The sequence below is a fragment of the Cervus elaphus genome, chromosome 12, assembly GCF_910594005.1.
Source record: "Cervus elaphus chromosome 12, mCerEla1.1, whole genome shotgun sequence".
In the NCBI taxonomy this organism is placed as follows: domain Eukaryota; kingdom Metazoa; phylum Chordata; class Mammalia; order Artiodactyla; family Cervidae; genus Cervus; species Cervus elaphus.
Genome location: NC_057826.1, coordinates 54,110,275 through 54,131,016, shown reverse-complemented (window position 1 = coordinate 54,131,016; position 20,742 = coordinate 54,110,275). Strand labels below are relative to the sequence as shown.

General features: G+C 47.3%; 1 protein-coding gene across 2 annotated transcripts in view; it reads left to right on the top strand.

Moving 5' to 3' along the window:
• Positions 1-438: 438 nt before the first annotated feature.
• Positions 439-20,742, top strand: part of CA12 (carbonic anhydrase 12) — a 62,816-nt gene continuing 42,512 nt past the window's right edge. For both annotated transcript variants that reach the window (XM_043918902.1, XM_043918901.1), the window contains exons 1-2: positions 439-744; positions 8,763-8,783. In XM_043918902.1, coding sequence (XP_043774837.1) covers positions 660-744; positions 8,763-8,783 — 106 coding nt within the window. In that variant the 5' untranslated portion in view covers positions 439-659. The remainder of the gene's footprint in view (positions 745-8,762; positions 8,784-20,742) is intronic.

Below are 20,742 nucleotides of genomic sequence, written 5' to 3'. Positions count from 1 at the left end.
CTTATCAGGACCTTTCTGTGAACTGACTGTACAGTCCACAGAAATTCTTCATTTGAATGCAGCCGACCCCTCCTAATCCATAGGTGACTCGTCCAGTCCGTAAGGTGTGCCCAGTCCAGGCAAGCACACGATGGAGGCACAGAAGGAGTCTCTGGCCCAGACTGGCATTGTACTTAGGGGGCTTCTCAAGTAGAGGCAATGACAGTCCAAGGTCGTGGCCACTGAAGCGCGTCCCTAGACGCACCCCTCCCCACTGGGCCCAGGCAGGCGGCTCTGTCCCACGCCCGCCCGCGGCTTCCACGGAGAACTGGGTTCCGCGCCAGCCCCGGCTCAAGGAGCGCCCGGGGCTACTGCCCCGCGGAGAGCGGCTGAAGTCAGGGTTACAACTCACCTTGGAACCGGGGCGCCAGACCTCCCGTAGGCAGGGCGTTCTCCCCCCCCACCCGATGACATCATCTGTTTGGGGCTGAGTCGCTCCATAAAAGCAGCCCGCGGGAAGCCAGGAGCCCAAAGAACAGAGGTGCTGGCCGTGACGCCCCGGCTGCGCGCACAAGGTCCCGGTGAGCACCCCGCCGGCTCCAGCGTCCCAGCCAGAGGGCGAGAAGGAGCTCAGCCGCCCGCAGCCCACGCTCGCCGCCCGCGCCGGGAGCCGCCCGAAGATGCCTCGCTGCAGCCTGCACGCGGCGGCCGTGCTGCTGCTCGTGGTCTTAAAGGAACAGCCTTCCAGCCCAGCTCCGCTCAACGGTAAAGTTTCTTCTGCCTCTTCTTTCCGAACAATCCCGAGCGCTCAGCCACACCTGGGCAGAAGGAGTCCTCACGCGGCTCGTTAAAGATAAAGTAAAATCATCTGCGGGGAGCGGAGAAGGACCTGTAGGGTCTCCAACAGCACGTTTTTACAAAGGATGCTTCATTTTCCTTTGGAAGGCAGGATGCGTTCTGGTTTCGCAGGGTGGGCGGGGTAGTGGGGGGAGCGGTTTGCCGCACATTGTCCTCCTATTAAAATACGTTTGTGCCTTCTCGGGGTACACCCCCCCACACCCACCCGCAGCGCTGGAGAGGTGGCTTGGGAATTTGCTAACCCGGGGAGAAGAAACAGAACCAGGATGTAAAATACTGTGCCCCGACCCACGTGCAGACGGCAGAGGAGTGCCTGCGGTGTTCCCGAGCAGCCTCTTTACCAGGGAGGGTTGGCACAGTGGTGGGTGCTTTCCTTTGGAGGAGACACTCTTTACCATTAAGTTTTACCTCCAAGTCAAAGAGATGATGCATCTCATCCCTAATCATTGTTTTTCTCCAGAAGGGCTCTACTACTCTGAAGTTGTACGTGTGTGTGCCCCGCGTGCCCTCAGACGAGCATACATAACCTTATTTCTGAGCGTAGTGAGTTAGGGCTTTGAACCCTGAAGGGCTGGAGGCTGGTGGTGCCCAGCCAGTAGCAGGAGATGGTAGAGGGGGTTGGGTCTGGGAGGTGAGTTGCAGCCAGCAGCTATAGTGTTAGTTGCTCAGTTGGGCCCCACCTTTTGGGACCCCATGGACTGTAGCCCCCCACCCCAGGCTTCTCTGTCCATGGAATTCTGCAGGCAAGAATACTGGAGTGGGTTGCCATGCCCACCTTGAGGGGATCTTACCGACCCAGGGATCGAACCTGGCTCTCCTGTGTGTCCTGCCTTGTAGGCAGATCCTTACCCTCTGAGCCATCAGAGAAGCCCGTAGACAGCCAACAGCTAAGGTGAGGGCTTCTGCCTGGGTCTCCACAGCTGGGTGAACCCTTTTCTGGAGGAGTAGATGGTGACTTACAGAAACTTCCCTAGAACAGATGGTGGCTACTGCCCTTGACAGAGTTTGCCCCAAGTTGTATGGACATTTGTAGGTGCAACCATTCCTGCTCCTGCTGCTAAGTCGCTTCAGTCGTGTCCGACTCTGTGCGACCTCATAGAAAGCAGCCTACCAGGCTCCTCCGTCCATGGGAGTTTCCAGGCAAGAGTACTGGAGTGGGTTGCCATTGCCTTCTCCGGCAACCATTCCTAGACCCAGGCTAGGTTGAAACATTCCTAGAAGGGCCCAGAGTGACTAGAATGGCTGCCAGTCCATATTCCCTGGCTGGGTGGTGGTGGTGAGAAGTTGGTTCTACTCGGAGGCATGAAAGCTGGAGCCCCCTCCCGTCAGAGGGCATGGTGCCCATGGGGCATGGTAGGAGAGGCAGAGGGAGCCTGGCTGTCAGCAGCTTTGTCACTCCTTTTAATTCAGTTCATGTCCACTAGCTGGCTTGATTTGCTTGGTAGTTATCTTCCTCATCTTGTGGGGGAGAAAGTGGATGGGAGAAAGGAGTTATAAAAGTGGAAATTAGTTTATAAAACTGCAGACTTTGATATATATTCCCCTCTGAAGAAAGCTGCACTGAAACCTAAAGTCTGACTTGAAATCTCCTTTTAACTCCAAGACGAGAGAGAAGCTCTTTACTGACCCTCTTCTGAAAGCCTGTTTCTCCCCTCACTCTGGGGGCAGCTCCTTCTCCCTGCTGTGCTTCTCTGACCCTCTGGACCCTCCTCTCCCCCTTCTTGCCCTTCTCTCTTTTACGATCTCCCAGCTGGGCTGGGGAAAGTTTTCAGTTAAAAAAAAAAAAAAATCTACTTTCACTCTACACTGAGCAGCCAGCCTGCTTACCGCCTTGATTCTAAGAACACAGTTTTTATTCTGTTCTTCCTCAGGCAGGTTTCTTGGCTTTTTAGTCAGAGCAAAACTCACCGAGATGTAAAGTGTCAGTATTAACCCAAGTGTGAAGCAGGGGTTAAGCTGGGCAGTGGGTGAGAAAGTGGTCTGCCCTCTGCCTGCGTGCATGCTAAGTCACTCAGTCGTGTCTAGCTCTTTGCAACCCCATGGACTGTAGCCTGCCAGGCTCCTCTGTCCGTAGAATTCTCCAGGCAAGAATCCTGGAGGGGGTTGCTATGCCCTCCTCCAGGGGATCTTCTGGAGCACCTGAATTCTCAGAGACTGGCACTGGCAAACCTCGGGGGTCAGGGAGGGAGCGGGCATAATAAAAGTCAAACATCTTCCAGAGATAACCTGGGAACTCTCAGTTGCTGGGGCAGGGGGTGGGGGGAACTGGGCAGCTTTGGGCTCCCCAGATGCCAGTTAGTCAGGGAAGGTTCTAGCACCCAGGACAGGAAGCAAGCAGGGCCCAGAACCCCTGACCTGAATCTTTGTAAATATCAACTCCTCCGAAAGCTGCCAGGACATTCTCCCTGCCCAGGATAAGCTGGGGCTGCAGGTTCTAACAGGCATCCACCTGGACCTCCCAGTGCTCAGGAGAGAAGTGATGACCTTCTCAGAACAGACACCCTCAGGAAGCTACTGAAGTGCAGCCACGGGGGGTGGGGTGGGGGGGCTTTGCCTGGCCTGCCTGGTGGGAGGGCAGTTTAATTCTGTGAAGACCCTTGCCCCTAAAGTGAGAGGTGGGAAACCAGGAGGGGCCATTTCCAAATAAAGCAAAGGTGCACCCTTCCTTTCTAAAGTTTTCTTGACCTCAGTTCTAGCAGACAGTGAACCAAACTGGGCACTGACCTTCATCCAGTGAGACCCCCTGACCCAGATCACCCTCCCCTTCATTTTACAGTGCCTCTCCTCTCCAGACTCCAGCTTTCAAGCCCCTCCAGACATGGCCATTTATACCCAAAGCACCGAGTCTTGAGGTCCAAGCAGGGTTGCTCAGCGAAACGTGGGCAGGAAAGATCGCTCTGCTGCTTTTTAAGAACATGTCCCCAGGCCTGTGTCACTGCCTGAGCCCTTACAGTCCCAGAGGCACGTGATCACACTGAGCTTACCAGAGCATTTGCTGATGCCTCATCTGAGGGTGAGCGCTGCAATGGTGTGGAAACCTCAGCTTAGCAAGCTTCGGGGAAGGGAGCAGAAGATATAGGCTGTTAGGGCCATGGTTTGATTTTGGTGCAGGTGCAGTTAAAATTTCTGGCCAATGCGGTTGCTCAGAGGCTGCAGATGTTTTTTCCTGGTGGCCTCCAGGATTACTGAGTGGCCTGTATCTCCCCAGGGAAGCATTGAGGATGAAATTCCCTGCTCCTTGTGAGATTTTACATCCTGGGCCTCCAAGTGCTCTGGCCAGCTAAGTGACAATCCTCTGGATTCCTCTGCCTCTGAAATCCATGGTTGTATTTTAATAAAACCCCTCAAACAGAATGCCGATGGAAAATGTTCAGAAAAGTGGTTTGAAGTTTTCTATAGCTTGGTTCCCAAGCCATGCTATTTTTTCCCCCTTTTCACTCTTGTTTCAATGAGAGGCTCGCAGTAAACTTGGGGGTCACATAGAAGTTTGGGCTCGCCATGGTTCTGAATGTCTTCATCCAACTGCTGATTCAGAGGAGGTGAATTTAGGGACTATTAAGCCCTGTCCAGTCCACGGCAGGTTTCAGGGGGTCTTTGGGGTCCTGGGTACTTTCATGGTACACATCTTTGCCAAAAGCATTTTCAAGGTGTAACTAATTGGCCCATAAGGCAATTTTGCTGTAGAAAATAATAAAAAGTAAAAGCAGGACATGAAAAAAGACATAATGAACAGAAATAGAATCAAGTGTACAAAAACGTATGGTTACTGGCTGGGGGAGGGGGAAGGCGAGGAGGGATAAATTGGGAGACTGGGATTGACATATACACATTACTATACATAAACAGATAACTAATAAGGACTTATGTAAAGCACAGGGAACTCTACTCAATACTCTGTAATGGACCTATATGTGTGTGTGTGTGTATATATATATATATACACATATAAAACTGACTCAGCTTACATATGCCTGAAACTAGCATAACACTGTAAATCTACTTCAATAAAATTTTTAAAGGACATAATGGAACATAAAAAATAAAAATTTAAAAGACTTTCTTACAAATATAAAATATTTGAATACCTTAAAAAAATGTATGTAGATTCATAGTAATACTGTGCAAATAACTGGTTTTATCTTGTGGGCTGAACCTAAGCATTTGCCTTCCAAATCTTTCATTCATAGTGTTTTATACTTTTTGTTTGTTGGTTGGTTGTTGATTCACATCCTCAGTCGGCCTTGCACTTTTCCTTCCTTAAGAGAGGTACCAGTTTGCAGGTATGAGGGTGCATGTTTGTACCCGAGCTTTCTGTTGCAGTGTGAAAGCCTCTACCCTGTGATAGATTCTTGGCATCTTGTCACCTATCTGTTGCTGGATGTTTCAAAGTTGTGGGAAATGTTGGCTCAACCTTTGAGGCCCTCGGCCTCTTTTTCCTCCAGTGTAGTGTGTTTCAAAGGAAGAAACCAATTCTTGGTGCTAATGATCATCACTGGTCAGCTGGATAAAACCATCAATAACATCACTAACTGGAAGAAATGCTAATGCATTGGAATGCTAATGCAGTGGAAATCCAACTGCCAAACCAAAAATTGTCAGCCAGTTATTTGATCTTTCATGGCAGAAATGTCTTACTGCCAGTTAATTATGCAACAACAGTTTGTGGCAAAAATGCTTGTGGCAAAGAAGTTTACAGTAAAATAAAGAAAAAGGAAAAAACACACGGAACAAAAAACCAATACAGTTCTATGGACCTCCTGAAATTAACTGTACATGAAATTTCTTGTGTTCAAGCTTAAGGGCATTTTTAATGACGAAAGGCAGCAAATACTCTAAGGGGTCTGGACTACCCCCTCTAGCTCAAAGATTCTCTAAGTAAATAGGAAGTGATGGGAAATGTGGAGAAATACTTCTTAACAGGCATTGATCCACTTTGCCTTATGGTCTTTCATTGCTTTATCTAGAAATCAAGGAGATGGGTGTGTGAAAGAGCCCTTTGTCCTTCTCTTCCAAAGTGGGCTGTCAACAAATAATGCCTAAACCTAAGCAAATCATGAAGGCTCAATATAGATATATTTTTATAGCGTTGTGGAGATAATGCCAAAAGAATCATGTCAAAAGAATTCAAAGTGGTTGCCATAGGGAATAGGAAAGTGACTCAGGAGTGTCAGGGGACTGATTGTTCATTGAAAGCCTGATATGGATAGAACCATCTGAGTCTTTAAACCACATACAAGTGTAATTTGAAAAAATAACCAAAAAAATTGAATTTGAAAATTAAAAACACTGAGACAAAGAAATGAAACAGAAAAGCAATTTTTAAAAAGAGGTGATTAACCAGTTTACAAAGAAAAACAAGCAAAATTCTCTTAAGTTTTTCAAAAGCACAATCGGCCTGAATAGGAAATGCCTAGTTGTGAAAAGTGAGCACCAGGTGACTGGTCAGGTAAGTTTTACTGCAAATCTTTTCCCAAGAGAAAGGAGATGTGAGTCTTCCTCCTGCAGCTTGACCCTGGTGGACTCAGAATCCTGGAAGCACTGGAGACAGGAACATAGGCTGGGAGACGGGAACACAGGCTGGGAGATGGGAACATAGGAGTTGAACAGTCCCCTCGCTGTAATGTGTCCTGAGACAGACACCCGGAGTCTCAATTCAGGGTTTCGGGCTCGTCCTGGAGATGAAGAGGGAGGTGTGTCCAGAGCATAGCTCCACAATGACTTTTTTTTTTTTTAAATTGAAGTGTAGATAATTTCCAGTGTTGTGTTAGTTTCAGGTGTATAACAAAGTGATTCAGATACATATATACATATATATTTTTCAGATTCTTTATCCTTATATGTTATTACAAAATACTGAATATAGTCTCCTGCTGGTTATCTGTGCAATGACTTTTTAAAACTATATTTAGTTGTTAGCATGAAGGACGTTTATGAGTGAAGGGTGTGAATGGGAGGTGACAGGTGATTTTCATTACACTCCTGGTAGGACCTCTCCTCCACATTGCCGCCACCCATGGAATTCTAACTCCAATGATGATGGTGGCAGCTTCCTCAAATAAAAACCTTCCTTTTTGGAATGAGCTTGAACTCTTCTCTAGGCTGTGTTGTTAAGTGGGGGAAAAGCAAGATGCAAAACAGCATTTCCCAGATGCCAGCATTTGTGTGAAAAAAAGAAGGGAAGAGAATACAGATACCTGTATGCAGTCACACTGTGCAAGGGTTCCCATCAGCTGTGGAACTGGTTGAGTCTAATGAAGCGGGAGGTTGGATGGTAGGAAGTGCTCTGTGTTCCTCTTGGCGGCTTTTGAGTTTTGAGCCTTGTGAACTTATTAACTGTTCGGATAGTGAAATGTGGCTTTTCTAAGATACATGGGAGGCTTCTGATGAAGAAGCCCCTCCCTGATCCCTGGACCCCTGCACAGAATCCCTGCCTTGTGCCTCCCCTGGAAGCACAGGTGCTCTGAGAGGCAGTTGTTCCAACACAGGCTCTGAGAAAGGTTTTTTGTTTTTTTTTTTTCTTCCAGTTTTATTGAGATATACTTGACATAAAGCACTATATAGCTTTAAGGTGTCTGGTATAATGATGTGACATGTATTTCATGAAGTGATTATCATAATAAGTTTAGCAAACATCTATTATCTCATACACATACAAAATTACATGGAAAGAATTTTTCCTTGTGATGATAACTCTTTGGGATTTATTCTCTTAACAATTTTTATATGTAACATACAGCAGTGTTGATTATATTTATCATGTTGTATTAATACATCACATTCCTAGGACTTATAACTGGAAGTTAGAACCTTTTGGTCACCTTTATCCAGTTCCCCCCTGCCCCAACCCCTTGCCTCTGGGAACCACTAATATGATCTCCTTTTCTATGAGTGAGTTTGTTTTTGAAGTATATTAACCTATAACAGTATGTTATTTCCTGTTATACAGATTAGTGGTTTTTTCCCTATACATTTAAAATATGTCACTGTCCACAGATATTGCAGTTATTGACTGTATTCCTCACACTGTATGTTTCATATTGGTGACTCATTTATTTTGTAACTGGAAGTCTGTACCTCTTAATCTCCCTTACCTGTTTATTTCCTCTCCTTTATGCATCTCTCCTGTGACAACCAACTGTTTGTTCTATCTATAACTGTTTGTCTTGTTTTTTCATTTTTTTTAGATTCTACATATAAGTGAAATCATACAGTATTTATCTTTCTCTGTCTTATTTCAGTTAGTATAATACCCTCTAGGTTCATCCATGTTGTCATAAATGGCAATATTTTATTCTTTTAATGGCTGAGTAATAGTCCATGGTGTATATGTGTGTGTGTATATATATATATATGTACATATATACATATATATATATTCTACATCTTTTTCATCCATTCCTCTATTGATGGGCAGCACTTGGGTTATTTCCATATCTTGGCTGTTGTAAATAATGCTGCAATGAACATGGGGGTGCATATATCTTTCCTAATTAGTTTTTGTTTTCTCTGGATAAATACCCAGGAGTGGAATTTCTGGATCATCTGGTAGTTCTGTTTTTAATTTTTTTGAGAAACCTGAATACTCTTTTCCATAGTGGCTGTACCAATTTACATACCCACCAACAGTGCAGAAGGGTTTATTCCCTTTTCTCCACAATGAAAAAGGTTGAAGTTCTCAGCATCTACCTCCTTTTCAATCTCACCCATTTAAAACTAAAATCTGGGGAATTCCCTGGTGGTCCAGTGGTTAGGATTCAGAGCTTTTACTGCTGAGAGCCTGGGTTCAATCCGTGGTTGGGGAACTAAAATCCCACAAGCCGTGTGGCATGCCCGCATCCCCCAAATAATAATAGTAAAATCTGTCCTATTTTCTCTAACTTGTTCAAGTTCAATTGTACTTACTTGCTTTGTTTTCTTCTTTGCAGGATCCAAGTGGACCTATATAGGTAAGTAGCGATCTTTATTTTTTTGAAGAGATGGCTGTATTTAATGAGAAACTTCTTGTTTTGTGGAGATTATTTAGGAGGTTAGGGAGAGCAGTTCTGGTGGTGTTAAAGGAGGACACAAAGTCCTCCCTAAAGACTTGCTCCACACGGGTCACAGACAGCTCTTTCTCCGAGGAGCTGAGCCTGCTTCGTGCATCAAATTGCGAGTCACAGTGTTAAGGTTTTCAGATTCCTGCAAACCATCCAGGTGAGGATGCCCAGGTTCCCTTCAGACTGCGGGGCCCTAAGCAGGGGAGTGCCCTTCTCTGTAGGACATTCATCCTACAATAAACAATGAATAAAGGGCTCCTTTCTGAAAGTTAACTAGGCTCAGGTCCCAGAACTTAAGCTGCCAGTGTGTTTAGCATTAACTTCTTGTTGTCATGTTTGTAAGTAAGCAAGGGACCAAGCAGTGATGGTTGATCCTCAGTTAAAGAGGAATAGTTGTCTTAAATGGAGGGACAGGGCTGTCAAGGGTGTGCAAAAGGGTTTTGAGATAAGCAGCTTGAAATCGGCTCAGCTCATGTGTATGCAGTGAATGGGAACTGGTCATCAGCTGGAATGGGGGATGAGGGCCAAGCCCCAGGGTCCACTGGCAAGTGCAGGGATATTAATAATGTCCTGTTGGGACTGAGTGACAAGGGATATGCAAGAGAGCTTGCTGTGGGGAGCAGGAGGGTGGAACTGGCCACACTGGCACAGGAGGGGTGGCGACAGGCAGGGAAGTCCATTACAACAGAGAAAGCAGAATCCAGAGAAAGATCTGACTTGGGTTTTCTAGTTAGCCTTTAGATGTTTGTTTGCCCAAGAGGCCTAGAAAATTCCCTGAGCTAATCAATTAGTTGCCTCCAGGCCAAGGTCTCCTGGCCTCTAGCACTGCAAGGCTTCATCACTGCTAACATCCCTTAACTTACTTATTATGTGCAAAGAACAGTGCTAAGTGGGTGGATAATTAGAAGCGTAGGCTGGTAGGCTGTGGTCTGTAGCTAGGAATTACTTAAAGCTCACAGTTCAAAGCAGAATATAATAGGTAATAAAAGCAGATAACAAGTAAACGGTTCTGTGCTCTGATGGTTCAGAGAAGAAAAATGCTAGGACTGGAGGGTAAAGAAAAGCTTCCTGGAGGAAGAGGGCTTTCACGTGGACCTTGGGGCATGGGGAGGATTCAGTATGGCCAGAAAGAAGTACTACTGGCCAAGTTGATGATGGCCTCACATGAGTGGAGGCAAGAAAGAGCAAGATGGCATTTGAGGGGATACATACAGAGACGTTGTTACGGCGGGGGTGGGGTGTGTGTGTGCGGGGGTGGAGGGATAGACTCTAAGGTCAGAAAGATAAGGTGGGTCAAACAGGGGAGCATGGAGGAGGAGGCCAGGCTTTCCCCACTTTGTCTCATGGATGGAGGGGTGGGGTTGGGGGTAATCTGTGTTTTAAGGAGAGTAGGGGGTGATAGGGGGTGCAAGAGAAAAAATAGGAGAGAGGCAGGAAGATGTTTGGCCCTTGAAGGAACACCATTCTGTGTCTTAATGTCCAGTTTAAAGTGATGGCAGTAAGAGGCCAGGGCAGGCCTCTGTTGAAGGAGGAATCCACAGAGTCTGGGTATCAGCCCGCTCCCCGCCCACCTCACCCCTCCAGGGTGTCGGAGGAGACAGGAGCAGGGCAGGCGCGGAAAGAAGCAGGGACTTGAGGTTTGTACCTCATTCCATATGGTCTGGTGTGAACCCTCAGGGTTTCACTTTCTTCCCACCTGTGACTTGGGGAAGGGGTTGTTTGATCAGTGTTCCTGAAGCTATGGCTTGGGGTCATCTGCATCAGAATCACCTGGAATGCCTTCCAGATATGCAGATTTCTGGGCCTCAGCCTGGACCTGGGGGAGGGAGGGAACCTGAAAAACGTGTCTGTTTCAGGTGATGCTTAAGCAATCTGTTGGAGAATCTCTGACCAGATGATTCCCAAGACTTCCTTGCCTGAGTCAGAGGAAGCCTGCCCCACCTCTTCTCCTGGCTTCCCAGGTAGAGTGGAGACACCAGTCATGTCTCTCCAGGGCTCCCTGCCTCTGTAGGACAGCCTACAGAGTGGAGCGAGGAAGTCATGGAGAACAGAGAGACACCATGTCAAGAGGTATAGGAGGAAAATCTTACTGCCACTTAGGAATGACATGGGGCTCCCTGGGGAGGGCTTCTGTCCAGCCATATTGACTAATCCAGAAGCATTTCTTCCTGACCCCTTGTACTGGCCAGCCCTCTGTCCCTCCTATCCTGGACAGTGAGGGTGGCTCTTTGCTGAGGAAGCAGAGGGCAGAGTCTAAGGATGCAAGACATGCATGGGGGTGAGCACAGAGGCAAAACCTGGCTTTTTATTAGTGAAGTGAGCACACACGTGATGTGGAGTCAGGTCAGTGGGGGCCCATGAAAGAGGCCGGATGGAGGATAGCTAAGGAGGCAAACAGGTCCAGGCTGGCAGCTGGCATCAGTGTTCACAGTCACACGGTAAACAGAGAGCCTGGCATAGATGCCAGGGGGAAATGGTTTCCAAACAACACGGGCTGCACCGAATGAGGCAAATCCAGCCCGAGGCTGCGTGCTGGTTTTCCCAGGGTGCAGACCTCAGCACTTTGCACGTAGATGCCGCTGAGTCATCCTGCTCTGTGGGCCTCCGGCTGCCAGGAACACATGGTAGGACTTCTAGAAGCACATGGAAAGGGAATTCAAGCCCCTTTCCCCTCCACACTGAGTCACTGGACTGACCTCCTCGATGGCCTCCTGGAGACAGGAGGGCCATCTGACAGCCAGGATGGGGCCAACCCCGCCCCAGGTGTCCCCCCTGGGGGCAGGCAGCGGCATCGGGTACGTGTTGGCATGTGCTGAGTCAGTGACCTGCCCCCTGCAGTCAGTCCCAACCCGATCCTGCAGAGCCACCAACTCCGAGATGGAGGGCAACTGCAAGTCAGGCTGACTCACTCCAGCCTGTTCAAGGACTGTTAGAAAGCAGAATAAGGGTGCCCTTGGGTGTGGAGGTGATTGGAAGAAGGGGATACTGGTCACTTTCAGTTCCTTGGTGTGGGTGCTGTGTTCAGTGTGTGAAAAGCCATCAAGCTTACTTATGATACATGCACTTTTCTGTACGTATATTATATTCAATAAAAGAGTTAAATTCCAGCTGGCTGGGAGAGTCATGCTTACCCGGATAGAGTTTTCAGCCCTCCCACAAGAAACAACCAAAAAACCCTCAGTGTGTTCAAAACAACAGAGCAACTGAAAGGAATGACTAGACAGAAACTAGCGAGCCAAGGACACATCATGTGAACAGAGAACAGACCTGGGGCTCCATTCCTGAGGATGCCAGACAGGAGGATGCCTGATGGTCCTCCGATATGAGTAGTTCAGAAACAGACAAACGCCACTGTTCTCTATTTGGGAGAAATAAGACAAACCTTCACAGCTTCCCAGGTGGCACTCGTGGTAAAGAACCCACATGCCAGTGCAGGAGATGTAAGAGACGTGGGTTCAATCCCTGGATCGGGAAGATCTCCTAGAAGAGGAAATGGCAACTCACTCCAGTATTCTTGCCTGGAGAATCCCTTGGACAGAGGAGCCTGGCGGGCTACAGTCCATGGGGTTGCAAAGAGGTGGATACAACTGGGCGACTTAGCATGTATGCACATCATGGGTGATGGGATGTAAGGGGAAGAGGAAGTCAAGCCCCCATCCTGGCAGGTGAGCAAGTCCCATTTCACCGCAAGTTAGGGATAGATGCCAGCCCCTCCATTCTGGAGTGGGGATTCTGGAAAGATGGCAGCTTAGCCTGGGGGTGTCAGGCACCGGGCTCATAGGCCCTCCTGCCCAGCTTCTTGGCTTGGGGCAGGACTCCCATGGCCAGGCACTGCCACTGCATTCCTCAAGCTGCTGTCCTCTCTCCCAGAAAACAGATGCTTTATCTTAAAGGATTTCCTTTGGGAATTTGGAAGGGCTCCTCCATCAGGGCAAACCTCATTGGTTCTTCAGGCTCCCACCTCCACCCTCTTCTGTCCTAAATCTGCTGGAATATTAGGTTGCTACAATCAAACTATTCCTGCAATTCAGGACATTCTTCCTGAGCTAGAACTAGACATGGGACACATGCAAGGAAGCTAGGAGGAAGAACTCTTTCCTTTCTCTTCTTTAGTAGTGGTTAAAGATACCATGTGACTTCATGATCAAAGGCAATATAAAATACAGACTAACAGATAGCTAGCGGGAAGCTGCTATATAACACAGGAGCTCAGCCCATGCTCTGTGATGACCTGGGGGTGGGGCTGGGGAGTCTCAAGAGGGAGGGGATATATGTATACATGGAGCGGATTCTGGTTGTTGTATGGCAGAAGCCAACACAACATTGTAAAGCAATTGTAATCCAATTAAAAATAAATGGAAAAAAAAAAAAAGACTATCACTTAGAGCTAAAGGGAGAACTTAAAACAGCAGTTACGGAACACATGCAATTAAAAGGCTGATTTCATTAAGGAGAACTCTTATCTATACCAAAGGCAGAGCCTGGCCAACTCACAGAATCCCAGCGCCTTCTCCCCCATTCCCTCTGCCGACCTGAGGATGAATGACAAGAGGCGCAAAGCACTCTTAGGGGAGAGGGAACCAGAAAGGCCAGAACATGTTTTTCATACCAGGAAACTGAATCGCTATGCCTGCATCTTGGGGGTTTCCCTTGAGGCTGAGCAATCCAACCCGCTATGATTTATTCATTAAATCCGTGCTATAGTTCCAGTTACTTCTAGTAGAAGTTGTGACATCCAGGGTCAGCCTGGATGTGCTGTGGTCCACCCGTTCGTCATCATTTCTCATCTTTCCTGAGTTGCAGAATTGAGGTCTGTGTGTTTTGGGTGCCTGCATTTTCATGTCCACAGCTGGCCTCACCAACTGGGTGAAAAGATAGGGAAGCTAGCATTTGTTCCTAAAGGTGGGGGTGGTGTCGTGGGGGTAGGGTGGTGGTGGCGAGGGGCGGGTGAGGCAGGAAGCCGGGGGGAAGAAAAGGAACGTGTACAGGGCCCAGAACCAGGCAGACCTCCTGGAACTCGCAGCTCGGCCACTTTCTGGGTGAATGGCCTTAGGAAAGTAACTTAACCTCCCTGGACCTTGGTTTTCTCAACTACAAAATGGGAATCGTAACAACATCTACCTCAGTGGCACTGGGATGGGGCAGCATCAGCATCCCCTGGGGCTCAGGATGCTCTTCCCAGACACTCTGAACTGCAAGTGAAACTCACAGGAGGAGTCTGGGAGAAAAACTGCAAACGCTTCACCTCCCGTCCTTTAGCAGCAAGGAAAGCACCATGTATGACTTTGTTAGAAACACAAGTTCCCCGGCCCATACCAGATTTACTTCCAAATCAGAAACTCTGGGGCTGGGCCCAGTCTTCTGCTTTAATAAGTCCACCAGGTGATGCTGATGCCCCCTCGAGTTTGAGAATCTGTTCTCCCCAAGTTGTGGTGAGGATGCAGTAAGATAATGCACAGAAATGGGCTTGCATAGTGTGCACGCAGTGGGGCCAATCACCTTCCTTCCCTTCGGTTATGGTGGAATTCTATTAGCTAATCAGTGGGTACCTGCCTTGTCAAGTCTACAAGACCGAACAAACCTGAGAGGTAGATCTTAGTAAGGATCTACCTCTTCATGTTTTTCTGAATTGCCTGAGTTTTTAAGGGTGAGGAGGATTCCTTTTAAATTTTTATTATTATTTTATTAGATCATTCTTCAGCTTTATTGAGGTATAATTGGCAAAAACTGTGTATATACTAAAGGTTTCCAATGTGATAGTTTCATATATGTTGTGAATGGTCACCACCATCAAGCTAATTAGCACTCATCAGCTCACATAAGCATAAGCATTGTTTCGTGTCCGACTCTCTGCGGCCCCAAAAACTGTAGCCCGCCAGGCTCCTCTGTCTATGGGATTTCTCAGGCAAGAATACTGGAGTGGGTTGCCATTTCTTCCTCCAGAGCATCTTCCCAACTTGGGGATCAAACCCGCGTCTCCGCGGTCACTGCATTGCAGGCAGATTCTTTGCCACTGCACTACATGGGAAGCCCTACCTCACATAATTATCTTTTTATTCTTTGTCATTCCCTACCTTCCTTCCCCCCTGGCAACTACCTGTTTGTCCTCTGTATCTATGACTATTTATTTTTTAGACTCCACATATGAATGAAATCATACCACATTTGTCCTTCCCTGTTTGACTTGTTATCTGTCTCAGCATACTACCTTCTTAAAAAAAAAGAAGTGTCAGTCACTCAGTCGTGTCTGACTTTTTGTGACCCATGGACTGCAGCTTGCCAGGTTCCTCTGTCTATGGAATTCTCCAGGCAAGAATACTCTAGGTTCATCCATATTCTGAAAAAAAATAAAAAGGAGTTTCCCTTGTGAGAAAAAAACGGATTGAGCAAAAAAACCAAAGGGTTCCAAGCCATGGGCTTTACATGCCAGAAAGTTCTTCCCAAGCTTGTCCTTCAGACCAGTCACCCTGGCACTTTCCTGGCACCTACGGGACAGATATCCAGTTCCATAGCCGTGGCCACCTCAAGTCATGCAGCTAAAATCACTGGAGCATCCCTTGCTGCTCCGTCCAGAGAATGCACTCCTCCCCTCTACGCCTCTGGGCTGAGCCTTGTTTTCGGGTTTAGGAGTGGAGCTCGGAAGAAATCTGGGGCTGGGCTACAGGGAATTCTGAGCTCCATAAGCCCAGCCCCATGCAGGGTCCCCGACAAGCCTTGGAACTGCGAGGTAAGAGCTGCCTGGGAGGGGGTCCTGCCAGGGGCTCTGTGGGGCCTCTGGCTGTGCTCAAATTTGCCCTTTCTGCTGCATGCTGGTCTCAAGCCCCAGGCAGTCAGGTGAGGGCAGGGCACATCCCTCCAGCAGCCAGTTAAAACCCTTGGCAGCCCATCCCCATCAGGAAGAGAGAGGGTAGCAAGCGCCTGGGGTAAACCAGATCAGAAGAAAAGATTGAAAGCAAAAAGGCTGAATTCAGAGCAGAGGAGTGAAGGTGCCCTGGGCAGAGAAGGTCTGGTTTTTCATGGAGAATGGATTCGAGATGTCTCAACAAGCTCCTACAGTCTCCTCAGAGGGAGCAAAGGCCCTCTCGCCTGCTCTGTTATTGTCTTCCTCTGCAGGGGGCAGAGGGGGTGAAGGGCACAGGCACTACTGAGGAACCCAAGAACACAGCCAGCCACGCCACATGGCCAGGAAAGAGCCAGCACCTGCTCTGAACAAAAACCTGTATTGTAGTGGTTCTCAGATACATTTTTTTTTACATTATAGCATCTCTGTAAGTGGGATATATCTTATAATCCATGGCATCTAGAAGCAATGAAATATGGTAGCTGTTCCACAAATACTCACCAGAGAAGTTCCCTGTTAGATGCTAGGAGCACAGAGAAAGGAGCTGAAATGATTAAATTTCCACAACTAAATAGTGAAACAGTGGGGGCAAGAAAATGTAAAAGTAATGGCTAGTATGCATAGCATGGAGGAATAATGCAAAATCATATTAGATTTTGAACTCGAACTTCTTCCAATTTTCAGTCAAGCCACAGTTTACTTATATGCCTAAGTGGTATTAGATCAGTATTACAAATATTTTTAAGGAAAATAAGTTACGTGCTTATCTTTTTTTTTTGGTCATACCACATGGCTTGTGGGATCTTAGTTCCTTGACCAGGGATTGAACCGGGCCATGGTGGTGAGTGTGCAGAGTCCAGGGAATTCCCATAGCTATGTGGGCTTTTCTTTTTTTTAGTTGACAGAAGTATTCCTTTAAGGTACAAGCTTTCCAATGACCTGGCAAGTATTTGATTTTTGCCAACCAGGAAGGAACTAGTACGGGCTGCCAACTCCTTGTGTCCATAAAGGTTGCCTCACAATTGGTATAACTCTAAAGAGTTCATTTAGCTCATTTTAGCTTTTTAAATGATTTTGCAATCATTAACTTGAGACATACATCAGCTGTGTGACTTCTGAGTGAATGGGGGGAGACCCATCCAGACCTCGTAAGGATGCCTGTGGTTAGTTTCGGGGCAAACAGTCATGATGCCCCCATCTCTGGGACAGTTGGCTCAGAAAGGGCTCCCTGGTTATGACCAGAGTGAGACTTGCTTACAGCAGGGGATGGTGACATGGGTTAAGGGGCCTGGGCTTTGGTCGTGAGGCCCCTGCTTGGCACCCCATCTTCTGGGAACTGCATGAGAAGTGGAGAAAGAAGGAAAGGTGACTCTGAAGGTTGTGGAACAAAGAAGTTTTGTAGCAAGTCTGAGGCACTGACGCAAATGGCTGTTTCCTCTTTTGGCTTTGGATACCAGGAAGCCCAGAAGCAAACTGGTGATTCCAACTTGAGTAACTGCCCATTCTCCTATGATCTGCAAATCTAAAGATTCTTCATTGATGATGCCCTTCTAGTTCAGGTATTTTTCCTGATCCTGAACCAAAGTATTATACAAATAAATTTCTGGAATCGTTATCTAGAAAGGACCAGAGAGTAATGGTACCCTACAAATTCATCACTCTTTTCTTCTGCCCTCCTCTGTGGACACCATTATTTAAAAGGTTTAACAAAATGAAAATAAAATAAAAGGTTTAACAAATGAAATAATTAATTTTCCCCAATTGTTTTCTAAAATTTTTGTTCATATATTTATTTGGCTGCAACAGGTCTTTAGGTGTGGCATGTGACCTCTTAATTAGGTACAGCATGTGGGATCTGTTAATAGTTCCCTGACCAGGGATTGAACCTGCACGCCCTACAACAGGAGGGTGGAGTCATAGCCACTAGACCACCAGGGAAGTCCCTCCCATTTTTTATTAGTCAAAGACAAATCTGAAGACAAAGTTTTAAGCTAGCCCAAGATAACTGATCCATATTTATTCCACATTTATAAGTATTAAATGCCAAGTATTAGACTAGATGCTGAGGAGATGATGAATAAGGTATGAATAAGACTGAGAGTCTGGAAGCAGACAGTGAATTAGATAGGGCCTTACAATGCAGAGAGATGAAGTGCAGAAGAGAGTGACTTCACCTAGTGTCTTGGGAAAGAATCAGAGAAGGCTTCCTGGAGGAGGTGATGTCCAAGCTGAGGCCTGGAAGACATGTAACAGCTAACCAGGCAAAGGGCAGAGGTTAAAAAAGCTTTGGGGTGTAAGGGATCAACTCGGCTGGTAGGTCCAGGGGACCAACAAGGATCTCAGGGAGGAGGAAAGGGGCTGGGGAGATGGACCAGAGAGTGAGGGGCTCATGAGCCGGCCGGAGTTGGGACCTCGCTCTGGAGATAGCAGGAGACAGATGGAGTATTTTAAGTAGAAAACTGAGAAAAGCATTTTAGAAGGATCATCCTGGCTATAGCATGGAGAGTAAATGGGGTGTGAAACACTGGAGGAAGTGGAGCCAGAGGGCACAGGAGTCTGAACTAAGGGAGGGGCAATGGGCGTCCTGACCTGTTGATATAAATCAGTCCGAAACGTAGACACCTGATGTTGTCATTGGCTGGAGCAGCCTGATTGTGGATGAGGGCTAGTCTCTGTTGGGCTGCGTGAAGTATTCAAATCAGCATCCCCTGCCATTGCTGCCCAGATGGGACCCCAGTGGGGACCACTGATGCAGCCAAGTCCCACAATCATTTGCAGATGAGGTGACAAAAACAGAGTTGTCAACCGGCCCAAGAATGAGAAACTGAGCAGAGACTGGAATCTGTGTCTCCTGATTTCAGTCTCGTGCATTTTCCCAGACATTTAGTGGATGCTCATCTTATGCCAGGCATTGTGTACTCTACACGACACATCACAACACTGGCAAAAGTCACTGAGGAAATGCAGTGATTTTTCAAAAAAGTAAATATCACAGACTTGCCAGAAACAAATTGTGCCAAAATAACTTGCTTTTCTTCTCTGTTATCAGAGTAAAAGGCTTAGTGGTTAAAGAAAACACAATAGACTTAGTACCCGTTGACATAAATAAACATTTGATACAGTTCCTTGTAACACACTCATGGGAAATGTAGATCAAAGACCAACGTGGTTGCTAGGGAAAAAAAAAAAATCAGTATCCTCAAGTCATTGTTACTGTCCGCAGCACACAGCTGGGAGAGATGTCAGGGGTCCTCCAGGGGCTGTAATGACCGTTTTCACATTCTTGGGAGTAGGATGGACAGCTGAAGGAGTCAGAAAGATGAGTGTTGCAAAGAAGAACAGGGAATAGATACCAGAAGGGAAAAGCAGGTCAAAGAGGGCGGGTGGAGTGGGGCAGGAAGTAGGACCTAGTGAGGAACATCGAGTGAGCGCAGCTGCTCTGCAAGGCGGCAGGGACGGAATGAGGAGAGCTGCTCGCTCCCCACCCTGCCCCGTGCTTAGTCCTGGTGACTCAGGAAAGAGGAGTAAGCGTGCATTTACACATGCACACATGCGCATGCACGCACACATCCACATTCATGTGCGTCTATCATATATTCTTAGATGTGTCCTTACCCCACACTCAACCTCCATCTCCTGCACCCCGAACCTGGAGTGAGGCTCTCTGCTGGCTTCTGAGCTACCAGAATGTGTGTTGACATCTCATTGCTCATAGCAGTGCTGGGGTGAGATCTTACAGCCTGCCCCTCGCCCCTGGGTGCTTCTTTCTGGCAATTTCCCAAGAGCCTCCCAGCTCTCTCTCTCTCTCTCTCTCTTTTTTTTAATTGGATGCTTTACAATGTTGTGTTAGTTTCTGCTGCATAGCAAACTGAATCAGCTAAATGTATACATATGTCCCCTCCCCGATGAGCCTCTCTCCTACTGCCCCATCCCAAGCTTCTAGGCTTTTTTAGTATATGTGCTGCCAAAGCGAGCTTTTTTTAACCTTTTATTTTGTATTGGGGTATAACCAATGAACAACGTGTGACAGTTTCAGGTAAACAGCAGAGGGACTCAGGGACCCAGTCCTACATATACATGTATCCATTCTCCCCCAAACCAGCTCTTGATGAATCTCTTGGTGTAATGCCATCAGCAAGGCTGGAGTAGGAAAGACCCCATTACTGAGTAAAACCGAGCACAGAAGGTCTGTCAGGAAGACTGTGTGTGCAAAGATGCCTGGTCAGAAAACCCATTATGGGGAAAACATTGAGAACTGCAGGAATTTAATGTTGTCCCTTCACTTAATTGCCCTGATAAGCATAGGTACCTCTTGGGTTAATGACCAAGTGCCTACTCTCCAGCTAAGGCTAATGTCCAGGTTATCACTGGAGAATGTTTTCCTCCATGGTGGTGTTTGAGCATGAACCTGCTGCAAGCAAGGCAGTGTTTGAGGGGTACGGGGTGAGAAGGAGCCCTTTCTTGTCTCAAGGAGAGTTACCTAGGACGTCAGCACAGTGTGTGGGGAGTGACCCCTCCCCCAGCAGGCTGCTCGGGCAGAGGCACAGAACCCAGTCCAGGAGAGGAGCTGGAGATATACTTGTTGAGTGAATGAGGAAAGAAGGTTTGTTTCTCTCTTTGCTTTTGGCTCTGGGTGTCAGGGAAGGCACCAGGGAGAAGGTGGCACTTGATCTGGGATGGTAGGATTTCAGAGGTGAAACCCATATGAAATGAAATGCCACATCTCCATACATATCTCATTAGAAGTAAAAGGAGACATGCAAGGAGCCCTAGATTTGTTTTCCAGTGAGATGAAAGGGTGAACTTGCTTTAAAAGGTTGGAAACAGCCCTTAAGGTTAAAAAAAAAAAAAAAGACTTGAGACTATTCCATTCAGAAGGGCCTGGGAACCAGCATGTCTTGGGAGTCCATCACAAACAGACGCTGATCTTAAGCTGCCACATTTATTCCTCCCAACAGCTCCGGGGTCCTGCCTGGTGGCTGTTACTGCATTCCTTCTGTAAGTGAAGCTCAGGGAATCTAAGAGTTG